Below are 18,375 nucleotides of genomic sequence, written 5' to 3'. Positions count from 1 at the left end.
GCTAAACTATATCCTGTTTCTTCTCTACTTATGTGGAATTAATAAACCTTTCTATTGCTCAACAGCACATCCTTACCGGTAGGATTGTAACAGTAACAAGGGCCGTGGTAGCACCATTTATCATGATGATGGTGTCATCTTTGGAAACGTAGTCTTTTCCTGCGGTGGCTTGGTCGGAGGGGGGGTTGTATAGAGCTGGCCTGGTTGTGTAATAGATTGCCACCTCACCTGAGGAGCCCTGCTCCCTCACAATGGAGAGAGTCACATTGGTTGGAACCCCTGCAGGTTGAAAAGAAATTGCGTTGTGGTAAATAAGTCGGTGATAAAACACAACAGAAATAATTACAAATCCATTCTATATACTGTATAAATGTATAGAAGACCTGTCATATCATTAAAGATGAAAATAGCAACCAGGCAACAAGAATAGTAAGAAGCAGTAAAAAAAAAAATCCCAGGTAGGTTAAGAATATTTCAAAGACTTTTACTCTACGATTCAGGCTTCCCTGGCATGGCTGGAAATCGCACCAAATCTCTTTTACTGTAAATCTCAGTGTGATTACTGTAAACTGACCACAAAAGTAAAAACTTGGTATTCTGTGATTTTTCAAGAAACTCTCAAACACAGCAAGCTAAATTAACAGAAGCTGCGACTGAGGAATGTATTTAGTTAACAATAATTTATCTAAAGTTAATTACACTACATCAAACCTCTTTCACTGAGGTCCAATAAAAATCCACATTTACCGACTGAGCCTCGTTCAATAATCCACCCATCCATTTATTTTCACAGAAATTCTTACTCTGTGGTTCTTGTGTTAGTGTAAACTGGGAGTCGAGATGCCATCCAATCACTCCATAGGGAGAACCATTTGGTAAGATGGTGAGTTGAGCTTGAGCCCGTCGCTGGTCAATGACTGCAGCCTGTTGTAGGTCTTGAAGTCCCACAGTGGTGACATCACGGAGGGTGATTGTGACATACTCCTGTAACTCTGGGACACCATCTGCTATAACAGCCAGTGATATGATAGCTACTGTTTGGCCCTCTGAAAAAGTAACCTGTGATAGAAAATAACGTTTTACATTAAATTACATTAAATTTCCAACATGTTGTCAATATGTCATGTGTCTTATGTATAACAGAGGAAGTGTTGCCCACCACTCCTGAAGTTGGATAAATGTCTGCCAAACTGCCATTGGCAGCCCAGTGAACAGTGAGTCTGCCAAAACTCCCTCTTCTTCTCTCCACACTTAGAGAAATTTGATTATTTTGCTCCAACTCCTCCAACTCCATAGACAGAGAGTTCTGTAGAGATGCAATAACAAATACTTCTAGATTGCAATAAAACATATTTTATGTATTCAGTATATTGCAAATAAATAATTTGAGACAATAACATGATAGACATGTTGGGCAAATGCACAAGCCGTCTAATATCAAAAGGTTTATCCTTTTACCTTAGCAAAACCGATGACTCCGTAGGCATCATCGTTGGTTGGGACAATTACTTTCACCTGACCACCAAATCCAATCTCAGCTCCACCTTTTGGATTCTTCAGCCTGACCAGGAACTGCTCCTGCACCTCAGGGATGTCATCATCTATGATGTTCACGGCTATCTCCAGCTCACTATCACCTGGCGCAAAGTGCAACTCCCCAAAACTGAATGTGAGAAAGTAAAGGAAACACAACAAGCATTTCAGAACTCTCTTTGATGATTTGTTTCTTTTTTTCTGAACAAAAACTACTCTGTTTTCACCTTGTATAGTAAAATGTACAACTTCACACAATCTGAATACCTGGGTATGAAATCAGATTGATTGGAGACCGAAGTAAATTCATAAACAGTGGAGCTTTTGTCCTTGGAAGAAGCCAAGAGGATCTTTGTGATATTGAAGTATGGAACCATGAGAGAGGTGAAACTAATGGCTGGAGGGGCCCTCAGGATCATGGCGAACAGCTTTATATCAGGCCTCCAGGAGTAGAGCGTTGAACCATTTCTACCAGCTAGCAGAGCATAAGCTGTGAAAAAGAGAAAAGTCTTTAAGGTGTTTGAATGCCACATAGAACACAGTTTTTCAAACCTCAGACTTTAAGTGAGTTTACATTATTATTGAAAAAACTGTGTACAGGATTCTATACTAGTGTTGCCAACTCCCTGAAAAATAAATAAGGGACACCTCATGGCCAGGGCTTGGCGACCCGATTGTCTTCACCCTTCCCAGTGTGGGGAATTTCTTAGCTCTTTTTTTTGTGTGAAATTATTTTTTTAATCATTTGACAAAGTGCGTCCCTTTTCAGCTCAATACTTTTGTTTCTAAATATGGAACGATTCCGTTTTTCAAGGGACGGTTGGCAACCCTATTCTATACAGTGCTGTGGAGAAGTACACACCATGAGTCAGTAGTTTGTGGAGCTACCTTTAGCAGCAAAAACTTGAAGTAATCATTTTCTGCATGACTTTATCAGTCTTGTATCCTTGTGGAGGAATCTTGGCTTACTATTCTTTACAACATTGCTTCAGTTCATTGAGGTTTGTGGGCATTTATTTATGGACAGTATCTCAAACATGGCACTGTGCATTATGGCCAATTTGGTCTTGTTTATCCAAAGGACATTGTTCTAGAAGTCTTGTGGTTTGCTCAGAGGCAACTGAACAAACCACAATGGTGCCATATTCTTTTCAAAGAGAGGAGGCTTTCTCCTGGCAACCCCTCCAGGCAAGCTAATTGGACTGTCATGAACGTTAACATTTAACAAGCTAACTGAGGCCCTTAGAGTCTGACATGTAGCTCTTAGGTTTTTTGCAATTTCTCTGAGCAGTGCACGGTGTTTTTGCTGAGACATCCACTCCTGGGAAGATTTTCGCATTGTGTTTACATGCATCTCAATGCTAAAATGCTAAAGACAAAACCTGCGCTTTCATGCTAGCTAATGGTCAGTTGATTATTTGCATCTGATTAGCATCACACTTACTGCTTCCATAGGAATTTAGAGGGTAGATAGCAGTCAGTATCTACTCTCTTAACGCCTATGGAAGCAGTAAACGTGTAGTTATTATTTCAAAAGACTTCATACGTAAAATAACTTAGTGTCAAAGTTTATAGATTTACATTGACAGTCAGCTGATGATTTGCATCTTTTGCTGGGATATGGATGCCTTCTCTCCCTGTGCTGCAGCACACCTTTAGTTTTTGCTCATTGTGTGGTCTCTCTTCAGAGTCTGAGTTTCCAAAAATGAAATGCATAATTAACTAAGATGAGATTTTGACCCAGTCCGTCAAGGCTAAGTCAGGCATCTTCACCTTAAAAAGGGTTAATTGTTTCTTTGTGTGTTGCTGTATTTTTAGTATCATTATCCTAGTGAATGAGGAACTGTCATCCTATGAGTACTGTCCAACACAAGACTGTTCTCCAGATATTTACAGACAACACTGTATCATCACACGGCAGTTTGTGACAGTTGTGCTTACCGATTCCAGAGGGATCAGTGAAGGAATGAATAGATGTGAGGCCAGGGTGAGGAATAGACTGATGGAGTTGTGGTGAAGCCTGCTCTGAGCTCCATTGTAACACCTCACAGGATGGAAACAGACCTGAAAAAATACAGGCACATGAAAACAAATACAGACTTAAGTTCTTTCACACTAGAATAGCATGTTTGTGTAAAAAGAAACCACTGGCCTCGCTGACACACCCAGGACTGACAAATTACAAACTCTGGGCCAATGTGTGGCTCTGCTCTGCTCCACACTAAGGCATTTCCCATAAACCCACAAGGGGTCTGAACCAAAAACACTCGCCGCTTTTTTTAGACTCTGAAGGATTATGTCTCGTCAAAATATACAGAGCATAGTATAAATACATGGCCTGGTCGACATGGTAAATTTTGCAAATTTAACTGAGACAACAGAACAATGTAATAGATACAAATATTTCTGTTTTCCTTCTGGAGTATCAGCAGTTTGTTTGTACTAAGCTAACCAAGATCTAACCGCTGCCCAATACACATAAACACTGCAACCAGAAAAAATCTCATTGCTTCAAAAACCAAACCATCATTTTGGCATACTGCAGATTACACGCACTTGATTAAATGTGGTAAATATGCAATCTCTGCACCAGTGTTTTAGGAATTTATGTGTATTTTATTCCAATTTTGCTTAATTCTTCTGGTCACCTATCTTCAAATATGGATATACCTGAATTTAAATTCAAGATAAAACTTGCACCATTCACACATATCATGCCAAAGCAAGAAAGATCACCTTCAACAGCAACCAACAGAAGAATGTCCTCAGTTCTTCTGTTGATTTTCTCCACCTGACTTGCTCTGCCAGAAAGCGGGAGAGGCTGTGGATTCTGAAATCTTCCACTGGTCCACCGAAGCAGGAAGCAGCTCGCATTCTGTCTGTCTATGCACACCAGCAAGTAGGGAGTGTCTGCACGAGTAAATGTAGTTGCACTGAGGATGTCCTGTTTGAAGTCAAGAGTCTGGTGAAGTGTAAAAGAGCCTCCAGTCCAAATGAAAATCTGCAGCATCAAGGAGATGAAAGTAATTTCAGTCATAAAAGGTTCTGAATACCTTACACGAGGAGCATCTGCATATTTGTAATAATTTTGACATTAAAGTAAATAATTAAAAGTCTGTTTCAGTGGTCATCGTCACCTGGCTTGACGCTATCAGATAATCTCTGCCTTCAGTGGAGAAGTGTTTCACATCCAGGGCTTCAACACCCAAGACTTGTTCCTAAAGAAATCAAATTATGCAGACATAATGCAAGAAGATACCAAAGTGTTATAGTAATGTAAGAAAACTTGATAGAGGTGTTGTATTATTATTGGGTTCAGAATTACCAATGTAATATTGAGATCCTTCTGCAATTTAAAGATGCTGAGGTTGGCAGCAGGGGAGAAAGGAAGGCCACTATGTGTAATGCCTATGTAGGTGGAACCATTTATTGCAAACCCAACACATCTGCCTGGGTCCTCAATCGTAACAGACTGTAACAACAAAAAGACAAAGAGATTTTTAAGCTAACAATGGAGGTGCTGCTTAATTGTACCAGGACCACCACGCTGTTTTAGATACAGTGTTGCTAACATACCTCTACTGGCACGAAAACACCCTGCCATTGATACAAAGTGGCCAAGGTGTGAGAGGATCCAACAGTGGGCCTCATATCTAGCCTCACAGCCAGCAAGGAAGGTCCCTCAGGAAGTGAGCACCAAGCAGAGGTTGGACTGTCTTCAAAGGTCTGATACACGCCTATGACTGGCACGTAACCCCCTTAAAGTAAAGAGAAAAAAGGAATCATAAAAAAATAACAAACAATGGAACAAAATAAAGGAGCCAGAATAGAAAAGAGAGGAATTTAAGAGACTTTGGTAGGTTGGGGTGGCTTTAAATTTAAACTTTTATTGGTCTGACCTGAGGCAACAGCTGTGCCAGACTGAAGCTCCCATTCCACACTGACTGCTGACTCCAAACCATTACTGCGAGACACAGTGAGGAAGACCGCTCTGCCACCTTCCTCTGCAAGAATTTCAGTGCTAGTTCTGTACAGATAACACAAAATGAATAGGACTAAGTATATAAAAGAGTGTCTGAGCACACTCAGAAACATCTTTTCAAAGTTTATGATGGTTTTAATGCATCTGTTCTCAGACCTGTTGAGAGAAGGTCCAATTCGAAACAGGCCAGAAGGAGCTAAGTTCTCCAGGACGGTGATGAAAGTTTGGAGCTGGTCACCGAGCCGTGCACCTCCTGTTGGGCTTGACAGGGTCACTCTGAAGGTTTCATTTCCTTCAGGTTCAGCATCAAGCACTACGCTAATCTCCAGCATCTGAAACAGCACAAATGTGAGTCATCATTAATCAGAAAAGGCACACCACACAATTCTGAAATGATAAATTGATAATTATTGTAATTACAGATGACTACTATAAGGTGCAATTTTAAGGCTTGGAATGGAAAATAAAAGGAAAAATGACACACGTGTATGGATGTTTTCTCATTTTGTTCACCTTAAATCTGACTCCATCCTCCAGGACCACAAACCCGTGTGTAGGTATCAAATCGCCCTCTGCTTGGGTGCCGTTGGCATCAGTGATGGTAAACTGAACAGATACGGTGCCAAATGTGCCTTCCACTGGGTTTCGAACCACATATAGGTTGGCCACACTCTCACTCAGCCCTGACAGAGAGGTGGGCTCTCTCAACAGGAAATGCTTGGTGGTGTTAAAAGAAATTACACCATGTCCATCATCACTGGCCAGTATAGTTACAGTTGCTATAAGAAAAGAAATAAGTAGTATTATATTGATCAAATCTGGCACACAGGCACATCTTAGAGCCTCAAAGATTCTTATCTATCGGACATGATGATGTCATCATGTTACCAAGCCACCTACTACCAATTGGCTAAAATGACCTGTTTTTAGCATTTATGCACCTATAACATGTTATTAAAATCATTTCAAGTTAACAACAAGAACATCTCATTTATATTCACAAATGCTGATTTACTATAACGCCATAACATCGCGTAGCAAAAGCCTAGCAACAGGCACAATATTTTTTCTCCATATGAGTGCACTAAGTATATCAGTTTACCAGCAACACAAACAGACCAAACAATACTGTTGCATGGACATGTATTGATTTAATAAATATAAATAATAATAATAATAATACCAAACCAGGTGTCTTTAGTATACATTTCTATATCTAATGCAATGTAAATAACTTTAAGCTTAATAAGCTTATTTGAAGCTTATTTGTAGTGACTTTAACAAATACTTATCAGTTAACTGCAATATTAAATGCTTGAAGATAACTTTATGTTGGTATAGTCACCATTTTCAATATAAAACTATTCACTGACTTGAGATGGCCTGATACACATTTTTAAAATTGTACAATTTCTGTAAATCCTGCCACCAAATCAGTAACAAGTATTAGCTATCGTCATGGTTTACACTTTTATATCAAATTTTAAACTGAAAGTCTTGACTTTTTTTTTTTTTTTTTTAATTTTTTTAATTGAATATGGCCTATAAGCTGCCTTAGGTTGCTGAGTTAAAAAAAAAAAATCACAGCATTTTATTTTACATACCCGTGGTATTGGTGCCCAACTGCAGCCCGGGAGAAGGCTTGGACAGGATGAGCTGGAATCTCTCAGCACCCTCTGGAATAGCATCATCAGTAATCTGCACTTCTACAAACTTATACCTTTCACCATCAGCAAAATGGATCACCTTGGTGGAGAGAGGGCACCTTAGTTTAGAAACTTGTTCATCGTGGTCAGAACTGAGAATCACTTTTAGATGAAAGGCAATTAAAGATATTCCAGTTTCATTCAATTATGTCCTCGTTAATACTCAAATATTTCTCCAGGTCGCTGATGCTGTACTTACCGTTTCACTCGTATTGTAGTCCAGCTCCTTTTGAGCTTCCAGGTTCTGAGCGACGAAGGAAAGAGAAACATTTCCATGTGTTCCCTTATTCCTGTAGACAACTAGAGTCAGAGACCCTATTGTTTCATTCACTTCAAACCTGAAAACCAAAACACATTTTTTATTAGAGCATCTACAAATCAGTGTAACATCTGAGTTATTTCTGGATGCTTGTCTTACACAGTGTTTGTCCATTCAATGACTCCTCTGATTCCATCATTAGCAGCAATGCTGACTTCTGCCACCAAACCCTGTGTGTCTGGGAAAGACACCACATCATAGACGGAATGAATGACGACCTTAAGGTTGTCATGTTTACCGTGGTAAATAGCAGTGATTTCTTTGGGCTGTAACTACAGCGCAAGCACCAAGAGCAAAGGAGTGTATTGAGAAAGCAGTAGAAGATCTATCTTCTGTCATGCTACATTTAAGAGAAGGATTATAGCTAAGAAGCACCTCTTGTAAGTGCCTTGTGAGTCTGATGAGCTAAGTCTTTGGGGTGGACTGATTTATGACCTCTTGAAGAGTCGTTTCCCATTGACTCTGTGGCCAAGACACTGGGAGGCCAGCTACGGGTTTAGTTTGGCTTTCTCTTTCCTCACCACACAGGGCTACTCGGCTCCCTCCAAATCCCCAGGCTTCCTCAATCATGGAAAGCATCAATCTCACCATCCAACCCACATAATGATTGCTGCCAAAAGAGCTGCCGTGTGTTTACAGTGCGTCTCCAGGCAGAAGGCTGATAGTATTCTGAGAACCTCCAAGTGCTATTCTGCCTGTAGTATTCTGTCAAGTCATCACTTTCTAAACTTACTCATTCATAAATTGGCCTGAGGTTTGGATTATGCAGAAGCAGTAGCAATAACTACCAAGCTCTTTCATGGTGCATTTTAAAAATAACTATAATGTTGAGATTCAATGTACCATACACTATTATTGTGCATCAGTTACTATTAGATTTTGGGCATTGTGAGCATTTTATTTTTACCTGACAATGTGCAATACACAACCTCTACTCATCAGACAGAGCAAGAGAAATTATGGAAAAGAAAAGAGGGAAAGCGATTTTGTGAAATTACGCAAATGATATTTTGGACAAGAGCGGTAAAATCTAAAAGAAAGAAAATAGCAAAACTTTTTTTAATGTAATTTGACAAAGAAGTTATAACATTGTATTTTATGGTCAAAGTTAAGGATAAGTTAACATAACTAAAACTCAGCAGTGACTGGAGCACTCTCACAGTTTTCCATACCTAGCTGGGGAACAGTTGCGAGAGTCGTGATGAGCACTGCTGATGTTATGTTGACCAGGAAGAATTCCTGCAACTCTGGAATGTCATCCTAATAAAACAAAAAAATGTGAACTTACAAATCAAAACTAATCTGCTCCAAAAAAGGGAATTAGATCTTATTTTATCATCTTGTCGAGCCAGTTCAGCATTGCAAATATTATGCACATACACCTAACAACAATGAGAAGAAAGTTCAAAGGGTATATAATTACTGAGGCACAGTGGGAAGATTTCACGGTGGTGAGTTGCAAAACAATGCTGTCAAGTTTGATGAATAGAAATATCGCATTATGGAAGGCAGTCACAGTTTTTACCTCCAGTATGGTAACAGGGATGGCAACAGAAGTCTGTCCCTCCTGAAGAATTACGTAACCGGTACCAGAGATGAAGTCTTGTCCCGGCTCAGCTAGAGCCCCTTCTACCTGGGATAGGTTTTGCACAGAACCTCTTATAACCTCATAGGTGATATTCACTGCCCCTGTACACACAAAAATAAGGTTTATCTGTAATAAAGTAAAGGATAAAAGTGGATACAAAACTTTAAGAGGTATGCAGGAATTAATTTGTAAATTTGTTAAAATGGAAGCCATGAAATAATGCTTTATTTTCTCCTTTTTTTAAAATTCATAGTTGAACCACTGACCAGAGGCTCCAAACTCTCTGTTGATGTAGATCTTTATAATCTTTTCTTGTTCCTCTGTGGTCACTCTAAGGGATGTTGGCGCAATAGTCAGCAGGCCATAGGGCTTATCGCTGGTGTCCACAGTAATCACTGCCTCACTGCCTTGAGCATCAAGGGCAGCATGGCCCGTCACCACAACACCTGTGTAGAAGTCATTTTGATTAAGTCTGCAGGGAAGAGTTATTTTTGGTATTTATGGTTTGCACACAAAGATACGCCACACAATTATCAATCAAATAGATACTAAGTTGAGTTTGTTACCAAAGGTTTGTATGTTGGACAATGAAACTCTGTATTCATCTTTGTTCTCTGGTGTGGCATCATCAAGAAGCTGAAGGACTATGGTATCATTCAATTCTCCCTATAAAAGACATGCACAGAACATACAATTACTCCTCGAGGTGCCAAATTACAGATGGTAATTACAGATTTGTGCTTTAACTGTGAAATAAACATGGTTGACTATGATTCTGCCATAAAACTATTTACCTTGGTAAAGAACAGGGATCCTGAAGTTTGGGTGAAGGTTCGGTGTACAAGCGGCCCTTGTATAGTCCAATCCACAGTAACATTACCCAGACCTGGAGCTGTTCTCAACACTAAGAGGGACAGCTTTTCGCCTGTAAGGTAAAACATAATGTCTCTAACGTTTGCAATCAAGTGTAACCTGAGTGTAACCTTTTTTTTAATGATATGCCCTTATTTCCAATGTTTAGCAAATTCGATGCAAGCCACAAATGAGAAACTTTAAATTTCAAATCAGTCTGAAACATGCATTTATCTTATAGATGTATGTAGATGAAAATGATCAGAGTTCAAGTACAGGTTTTGAACACGGTTAGATTTATGGACTTCTGAATTGAATATTATTATACTTGTTTTAGTTGTATGGAAATCTCAGTTGATCATGTTTCTAACAAAGTCAATATATAAACAGAAAACCGGCAGCATGCTGTGTACTCTCTGATTCCTAAATAAATATAAATAATAATATGGGGCGGACATGGTACACAGACCCTAAGCACATTTGCAAGACACCCACCTTCTCTGGCGATGACAGAGCGGGAGCCTGAATGGAATCCTACTATCCCAGCCACGTTGTCATTGGCCAGTATCACAATGGTTACAGTGTCAGAGCTGGGCAGGATTCGACTTCCTCCAGCCGTATTTACAAGTCCAATCATTAGGCTCTCATTGTCCTCGGGTACAGCATCATCTCTGATTACAATCTCTACCATCTTCTTTAAAGAACCTGCAGACAGACAGGAAAAAAGACAAGCCACATAGCCTAAGTGTCAGATGTTCTTCTAATCCACCAGATTATTAGGTCTGATCAGGACCTGACACTGGACCACTGGATACCCATTTAATAGAAAGCTGTCCTAAAACTATTACTCATTGTTGAGTAATGCACATACCATCAAAGACCAGAGTTCCTCCAGTCCCCGTGAAGTCGGCATCTGGTGAAGCCTCTCCTCCAACAAAGCTCCATTCTACAGTGACTGTGCCCAGATTCCCTCCTCTCCTCTCTATAACCAGAGGCACAACCATAGGCTCCTCTCGAACTTCGAGATAGAGCCCCTGATTAGTGGTGTTGGGACTGAGGCTGTAGATCAAAAATACCCCAAATGCATCTCCATTCACCCCTATAGTGACTACTGCTTTGTCCGGTTGACCAACTGAGGGCAAGTTCTTCTGTGGTACGGTCAAATTTATCAGCTCGACCTTCAAACAACACATGATAAAGAGTTTTAATTTTTACAGTTTCCCATAAAACTCTAATGACAGCAAATACAGAATTTATTCCAAAGAAGTTAAACCATCATTAATGTAGAATAAACATACAGCATATGATTGATTTTTACCTTTAATATCTGAATGGAGAAGCTCTCATCCATTTCAGGGAAAGAATCAGTCAAAATCAGGACTGTGAGGTTTGCAACCACTGATCCATCATCCATGAAGGCTCTTTGAGCTGTCACAGGGGTGTAATCACTTCCTGCCACAGCCTGGGAACTGAACAAGACAGGAGCTGCAGTCATGTTTTTTACATAAGTCATAACTTGGGACTGAGAGGTCAATTGGTCAGCCCCTGATGGCACCCAAGTGCAAGAAGATGGGGTCCCACTTGATGACAGAGAGAAGGCCTGGCATGCACGCTCTCTCAGACAAGCAGCAGCACATGCAGCCATGATGTCTCTCTGACCGGTGAGGTTAAATGTCTTAAGGAGTGCAGCAGCTGGAATGCCTGGTTTTGGAACATTGTAGTACATCGACAGATTCTGGCCTTTATCCTGAGCTATGCCAACAATGTCAATCTCAGAGGTGCTGTATATGATCTCCAAGCGACCAAAGTGACCACCCCTGTAATAAAGACAATGGTGATGACAACAGAACGACAGCAGAGAGGAATAGGTTGTTCAATGTGAATGTAGTGACACAGAAATCATAAAATAAAAAAATACCTCCTGCGAACAGTGATATTGGCTCTATAAACTCCCTCAAGTGGCTCCTGGACACGGTACGTAGAGTGTTCAAAGTGCACTGTTCCATACGGGTTGTCATTGGCAGGCACTATTATATTAACAGATGTATCAGCTCCCAAGTTTCCTCCATTACTGGCATCAATTATTTCTACCTTAATTGTCTAGAAAAGACAGAAAGAAAGTGACAAAGATAACAAATAATAAGTAATAAAAATACTTCTAATAATGTATCATTTGACATAATTCACAATGACATTTCCACCCACAGCTCCTTACCTCAGTAATTTCAGGTACATCGTCAGCTAGAATCTCCACACTGAGTGTCTTCATGGTGTCTCCAGGAGCAAACGTTACCTCTCCTGATGTGGGCCTAATGTCCCCTACTGCCAGTTTACCATTGACAGTGGCCTGCCATTTAACTGTCACTGTGCCAATAGTGCCAGCATTACGCACAATAGGTAATGTGACAACAGTAGAGTTAGTGTCTGGCTCCTCTATTGTAACTGGAATAGCCTTGAAGACTAGATAGATTTAAAAAAAAAAAAGGGGGGAAGAAGTTGGTAAACAATGACAAACTGTGAATAGAAAGAAAGGTTAAAAATGATCCTGTATATGGGCTACTAACCAAAGGCACCAAAAGGGTCATCAGAAGGCAGTATGGTGATGATGGCACGTGTAACCTCTCCCAGAAGAGCTCCTCCTGTCGTCTGGTTGATGAGCTCAATGAGGAACGTCTCCTCCAACTCAGGGATCACATCATTAATAACATAGATTGGTACTGATTTACTGGACTCCCCTTCTAGGAGGACAACATCAGTTGAGGCTACGCTGTAGTCTTCACCTACAAAGTTGAACATATTGAAAACACAATGACAAGCCTTGTTGCTCATACATATACTGTAGAGAAAAAGAGTCACCTCTATAGTCATACTTACTGACTCTAGCGGTCAAAGGCACTGCTCTGAACTTGACAGATACATCAGCAAAAATGCCCCCAACACGGGTGACGTTGATTATGGGCCCAACGTAGTGTTCAGCCACACTGACAGCAGATGCTGACAGCTGGAGGATTCCAAAAGCATCATCACTGGCCTCCACAATCACCTGAGCTACAATATTACTCCTGGCACCCAGAGAAGGGGAATTGGAAACTGAAAGAATCATATCATATCATATCATATCATATCATATCATATCATATCATATCATATCATATCATATCATATGTTAAGTATTTTTTCCATGTCTTCATCTTACCAAGCCTCTCCTGTTCTCCTCTGATGAGATGAGCACTGATTAACTTCACAAACACCGACTCATCCCTTTCTGGATCTTCATCATCCAAAACTCTGAGGGTGATGTTTGCTTCTCTCTGATTGGCCAAGAATACAACAGAATTGAGCAGAGGAATAAAATCCCGCCCCTCAGTGGCTCGGCCAACCCCAGGGGTCCTGTAGGGTTCTGGGTCTTTCTCATTTAGTGTCCCATATGTGACTCGCACCTAGATGAAATAAAAACGGAAAACAATATATAATTTGATACATGATACCACAAGTTGAAATCTGTCAATCCAAGCTATTTATATATTTAAAAGTCAAAAAACAGAAGCTTAACTGGATTTATTTTCTAAGGTTTCTATTAAGTTTCTAAATCTTCTGCAGATCACACCTGACCCATCAGGCCTCTCTGTCGCTGGATGGCAAGGGAGACAGTTGAGTCAGCTTCAGGAAGTCGAACCGACTTTGATACATTAGCGAATACAAAAACGCCATATGGATCATCGCTGGCGAGCACAGTCAGATTAGCAGATGTCCTGACACCCAGACGACCATGTGACACTTTAACCAAGGACACAGTGAAGCTCTTGTCCAACTCGGGCATCTCATCCTCGACCACAGTGATGATGATGTTCTGTGAAGTCTGGCCTACACCAAAGGTGATGTTTCCAAACCTGCTTAGAAGCTCCCTCTCAGAACTGGGATCAGCTTCCCAGTACACAGTTACATTGGAAAGGTCACCAAAGGACCTATCCACCTGGGAAAGAAAAAATTAGAACAAAGAACATAAGATAAATAAACAATCACTGGGAAGGTCCTAATTTTTCAATAGTGTTGTACACTGACCTTCAGAAGCACAGAACTATGTCCATCCGCTGGCTCTGTCCCATTAACAGACAGCGACTCAGGACTAAACTGAAACACTCCATGGGCATCATCAGATGCAGCAATGGTGACTGTAATGCGAGATGCAACTCCCAAGCTGGCTGCACAGAAAATATCAAATGTATTTTACTAACAATTAATCCATTCTGGTTGCATTTTAGGAGTTTGATCCTAAAGCGAATGAAATGTACCCAATGTCCAGAGAAAAGTATCAATCAAGCAGTTAAAACAGACCAATGATAATACAAGTCTCCAGTTAATAAAGTAATATTAATATTACTAGTATCCTGAAGAGCATCAGATTAAAATACAAGCTTTATACATTATGTGGAGATTACTTCACAGTATGTGGTAGTGGTATGTAACAGCTCACATTAATTACTTTAATTTTCTAGCTCCATGAAAGGGTGTTTGCTTTTCCCACATAAATCTCCCTGAGCTCCTTCTCACAGAGGCTCACAGCTTAATGTAAATACCACACACATTATAGCAAACATGTATATGCACACACACACACACGCTTGCAAATGTATGAGTGTGTATATGCATCGCAGACCATTGTGGGGAAGAAGAAGCAGAGACTAAAAGCAGTTTGAAGGGGAAAAGGAGGGGCTACTTACCATGGTGGCGATAGGATGGAAGGAGCAATTGATAGTCACTCTCCCCACTACCACTCCCTTCACTATGCAGAAAATGATCCACTGATGGATCAAACATGAGAATCAGGGAAGTGTCACACCAGAAGAGCAAAGATTGAAGGGCGAATGGGAAGGAGCGTAGGTTGGTAGCCACATGTGAAGGTATTGGGAAACACACAGGAGGTGACCACACATAGAATACAGAAAAACAGCAGTGCAGAATACAGGGTCAGTTCAGTTCTAAATAAAAAAGGTAAAGACAGCTAAGAAAGATGTGCAATAAAGAGCTACTTAAGATAAAAACTGAGAAAAAAAAACATGCTGATCATACAGCTAAGAATTCCCACCTCCTCCATCGGCATTGTAGAGCTCCACTCTAAAAATCTTTTCCAGTTCAGGGACAGGATTGTCTATGATGGTGACATTTATGAACTTTAACCTTTCCCCTGGAAGAAAGTCCAACATGCCCTCTGAGTCCTGCCGGGAGCATATGGAAAAATAGGAAACCAGTGAGCAGCCAAAACATATTTTCCCTTCACCTATTTGCTTGTTCATCAATACATCATCAGTGAAACCAACCTCATAGTCTTCAGGGCTGGATGCTGTGAAGGGGGTTGTTCTATATCCCACCATGATCCTACCCAAAATGCCTTGAGCTCTGGCCACCAGCAAACTAATCTCTCCATCTTCTTCGTTTACAGTGATGTGAGCAGGTTCCAACGCTGGAGAGATCAAACCCTCTCCTGGAGGACTGGGCTGAAACTGCAGCAGCCCTGCATAAGGATGTTCATGTGTTTAGTGACAGCAATAAGGAGGATGTAATAAGAAGGAGGCAAAAGGCATGATGAAAGTAGTAAGACAGAGACAAGAAGAGGGAAAACTGTACTGATATTTTAGCTCCCTAATAAACCACTTGCAGCAAAATAAACATACTTGTGCTTATGCACTAAGCAACACTGAGAGAAAAATAGTGTTGTTTTTGGGGAATGGTAGTAAATACCATAGGGATGGTCACTAGCTGTGACAGTGATGGTGTTAACAGAGTTATTGGGGTCAATGCTTGCTCCACTTGTGGGGGTCGAGCCTGGCTTCCCATCACCGGACTCTGCAGACACCAGCACAACCTGAAAGGACTCTGCAAGCTCCGGGAGGTTATCATCCAACACCAGCAGGTTCAGTACCTAACAGAAAGATGAAAAAAAGCTTATTTTGACAAAAGTCATGTTGTTTAGACCCAGTAGCACCAGCAGCACCACCTTTGTCCACCTTTCCTCTCCAGCCCCATATGAGAAATTGATTATTACAAATTCAGGTTTGAAAATGGATTCTGCTCTAAAGTTCGACTCTCATTTGAACACAGTGGTAAAATCCTGCATGTTTCCAGTTGAGACTGCTGTTAAAAAATCAACCCTCTTCTCTCCAAATGCAACCTTCAAATATTAATACATCATTTTATAACGTCATCTCAATTAAAGCAATGCACTTTTTATTGGAATTAGCTAGACCTCCATTGCTCGCTTCACCAGCTTCCAGTTCATTTACAAATTAATTTAAAATCCTTTTAATTGTTTTTAAGTCTCTTAATGGTTGTGGCCCATTTTGTCTGAACTGCTGCTTTTAGTTCTTTTAGTTATTCCAAGACGCCCTGGCCTTCGACCCAGTCTGTGATGCTAACTGTGATTTTAAGTTATTTTTTATGTATGCCTTTATGATTTAACTTCCACAGCTCTTTTGCATTTCTTTTATGTTTGGTGTTATTGTACAGCACTGGTGGTACTGGTCAGCCCTGTTATTGTTTTTAAAAGTGCTTTATGAATTAAGTGGTATGATATGGTATTTTTAGATTGCATTACACTTTTGAAAATAATCTATATTTATGCCACTTCCAAGTGGTCAGTTTCAGCAAACACCTGTTATTTTATCCAAAAACCTGCAGCCAACCAACCAACCACTAGGCGGGGCTGGTTATCAATAAACACTACAATTGGGTGAATCTGAAAGACAGCAATGGGTAGCTGCTTTAACGTTTGATTGTACGCAGTGAGTGACTACAGTCTTTGTCATCCTGCATAAATTCACAGGGGCTTTCCCCAACTCTCACACAAACCTGAGAAGGCTCTCCAGGCGTGAAAAGCACAGCTCCAGTTGCATTAAGAAAATCTTGATTGGCCGGTGTGTCGCTGTCCAGTTGGGTTACAGTGTAGTTGACATAAACATGGTCCAGCAATCCCCGCATACGCTCAATCACACAGGATATAGTGGAGCCCTCTGCGGTGGTCTTTGGGGACAAAGAAATAAAAACATTAATGAATTCAGAACCAAAGGAGGACTTGATCAAAACTAAATGCATCTTCATCACTTATTACAATTTGTTAGATTCAGTTGCGCTAGCCTTATTAATTATGGCCCAATCTAATTCCAGCATACTAATAATGTGATTTAGAGTGCGATCATTTGATAGCCCACATGTTCCTTTGCCTTTAATTTTCTAGCGGTAGGAGATACAGTAATGGAGACGCACTGGTTCTGATGGAATGCCATCAGCAGCTCTGCCACCTGTTATATTGATTGAAATGGGGAACAAGATCTCTCATTTCTAGCAAAGGAACTCCTGATCCTCTACTATAGGAATGCCCTCACCGACAGACCTGCTCTTGCCTCACCAGCTGTCACTCTACCTGATATGACCCAAGACGAGAGCCCACTCATCCAATCCAGCTACTAAGAGAAAGCATGCTCTCTCTGCAGCCGAGCATGGAGACTAATAAAAAATGCAGCAGGACAGGGGCTGACAATCAAATGGGTTTACATTACATCTGCTTCTATGCATATGTTTACTGTGTAGAGACAAGTGAGTGATGACATTAAGCACAATATTAATGACACTGTGGTCATGCAAACCACATAATTAATTTAGTAATCTGATTTACTTTCTTGTTTAATTGCTTGAAAGACTTTCATGAAGCAGCTTGACTATCGATAACAACAGACACTTACATCAGGTATGCAGGACCCAGTGAATCCAAAAAGCCCATTGGCATTGTCACTCTTCAAGACTCGCAAAATTGCAGTGGGTCTGGGGAGGGGGAGGCGTGCTCCACCGCGCACTGCAACCAACTGTAGGTAGAATACCTCCTCTCCTTCCTCCTCAGTGTCATCTCTCGCCTCCACCACAAATGACTTCTGCCTCTCGTCCTGCTGGTATCGCAGGTAACCAGAGATGGTACGCAGGTCTGCTTTAGGGGGCTGAGTGTGGAGCTCGTGGATATGGCTGCGGTTCAGCTTAGTGTGGTACAAGCGGACATCCTGGAGAAGGCCAGTGTAACGCTGTTTACCCTCAAGATCTGACCCGATGAACATTGAAGCAGGTCCTGGGGTAGAAAAAAATGACCCAAAAAACACTGAACAATATTTTCTAATATTTAATGCATAGTGTTTAAGATATACAAGCAAAAAAAATTGATACATAAAAACCAGTAATTTAAATTTAAATTTAAATTTGATGTCATAATGATGTCACATGATCATATACATTGAACAGGTTTTGTGAAATTACTTCCCTTCCTGATTTCTTTCTTTTTTTGCATCTTTGTCTCATTTACATGTTTCGGAGCAGAACAGATTTTTTATATTAGACGAAGATAACCAGGCTGAGT

General features: G+C 40.6%; 1 protein-coding gene across 4 annotated transcripts in view; it reads right to left on the bottom strand.

The window, feature by feature from the left end:
* The window catches only part of adgrv1 (adhesion G protein-coupled receptor V1), a 112,230-nt gene that overhangs the window by 63,747 nt on the left and 30,108 nt on the right, over nt 1–18,375 (bottom strand). For 2 of the 4 annotated variants that reach the window (XM_063488944.1, XM_063488947.1), the window contains exons 22-59: nt 17,717–18,090; nt 16,827–16,997; nt 15,720–15,900; nt 15,299–15,492; nt 15,067–15,196; nt 14,702–14,782; nt 14,043–14,182; nt 13,588–13,953; nt 13,177–13,420; nt 12,855–13,070; nt 12,545–12,760; nt 12,196–12,440; nt 11,899–12,080; nt 11,299–11,797; nt 10,852–11,158; nt 10,476–10,685; nt 9,923–10,053; nt 9,695–9,794; nt 9,395–9,574; nt 9,066–9,229; nt 8,713–8,800; nt 8,448–8,471; nt 7,640–7,718; nt 7,421–7,559; nt 7,120–7,261; nt 6,029–6,294; nt 5,672–5,847; nt 5,433–5,560; nt 5,110–5,291; nt 4,859–5,005; nt 4,671–4,751; nt 4,270–4,534; nt 3,475–3,597; nt 1,801–2,023; nt 1,459–1,663; nt 1,160–1,306; nt 804–1,059; nt 77–279 (exon numbers count right to left, since the gene is read on the bottom strand). In XM_063488944.1, coding sequence (XP_063345014.1) covers nt 77–279; nt 804–1,059; nt 1,160–1,306; nt 1,459–1,663; nt 1,801–2,023; nt 3,475–3,597; nt 4,270–4,534; nt 4,671–4,751; nt 4,859–5,005; nt 5,110–5,291; nt 5,433–5,560; nt 5,672–5,847; nt 6,029–6,294; nt 7,120–7,261; nt 7,421–7,559; nt 7,640–7,718; nt 8,448–8,471; nt 8,713–8,800; nt 9,066–9,229; nt 9,395–9,574; nt 9,695–9,794; nt 9,923–10,053; nt 10,476–10,685; nt 10,852–11,158; nt 11,299–11,797; nt 11,899–12,080; nt 12,196–12,440; nt 12,545–12,760; nt 12,855–13,070; nt 13,177–13,420; nt 13,588–13,953; nt 14,043–14,182; nt 14,702–14,782; nt 15,067–15,196; nt 15,299–15,492; nt 15,720–15,900; nt 16,827–16,997; nt 17,717–18,090 — 7,205 coding nt within the window. The remainder of the gene's footprint in view (nt 1–76; nt 280–803; nt 1,060–1,159; nt 1,307–1,458; nt 1,664–1,800; nt 2,024–3,474; nt 3,598–4,269; nt 4,535–4,670; nt 4,752–4,858; nt 5,006–5,109; nt 5,292–5,432; nt 5,561–5,671; nt 5,848–6,028; nt 6,295–7,119; nt 7,262–7,420; nt 7,560–7,639; nt 7,719–8,447; nt 8,472–8,712; nt 8,801–9,065; nt 9,230–9,394; nt 9,575–9,694; nt 9,795–9,922; nt 10,054–10,475; nt 10,686–10,851; nt 11,159–11,298; nt 11,798–11,898; nt 12,081–12,195; nt 12,441–12,544; nt 12,761–12,854; nt 13,071–13,176; nt 13,421–13,587; nt 13,954–14,042; nt 14,183–14,701; nt 14,783–15,066; nt 15,197–15,298; nt 15,493–15,719; nt 15,901–16,826; nt 16,998–17,716; nt 18,091–18,375) is intronic. The other 2 variants (XM_063488945.1, XM_063488946.1) reach the window with 2 other exon arrangements.

Source organism: Pelmatolapia mariae, linkage group LG12, assembly GCF_036321145.2.
Source record: "Pelmatolapia mariae isolate MD_Pm_ZW linkage group LG12, Pm_UMD_F_2, whole genome shotgun sequence".
NCBI lineage: Eukaryota > Metazoa > Chordata > Actinopteri > Cichliformes > Cichlidae > Pelmatolapia > Pelmatolapia mariae.
This window is presented reverse-complemented; position numbering and strand designations above follow the sequence as displayed.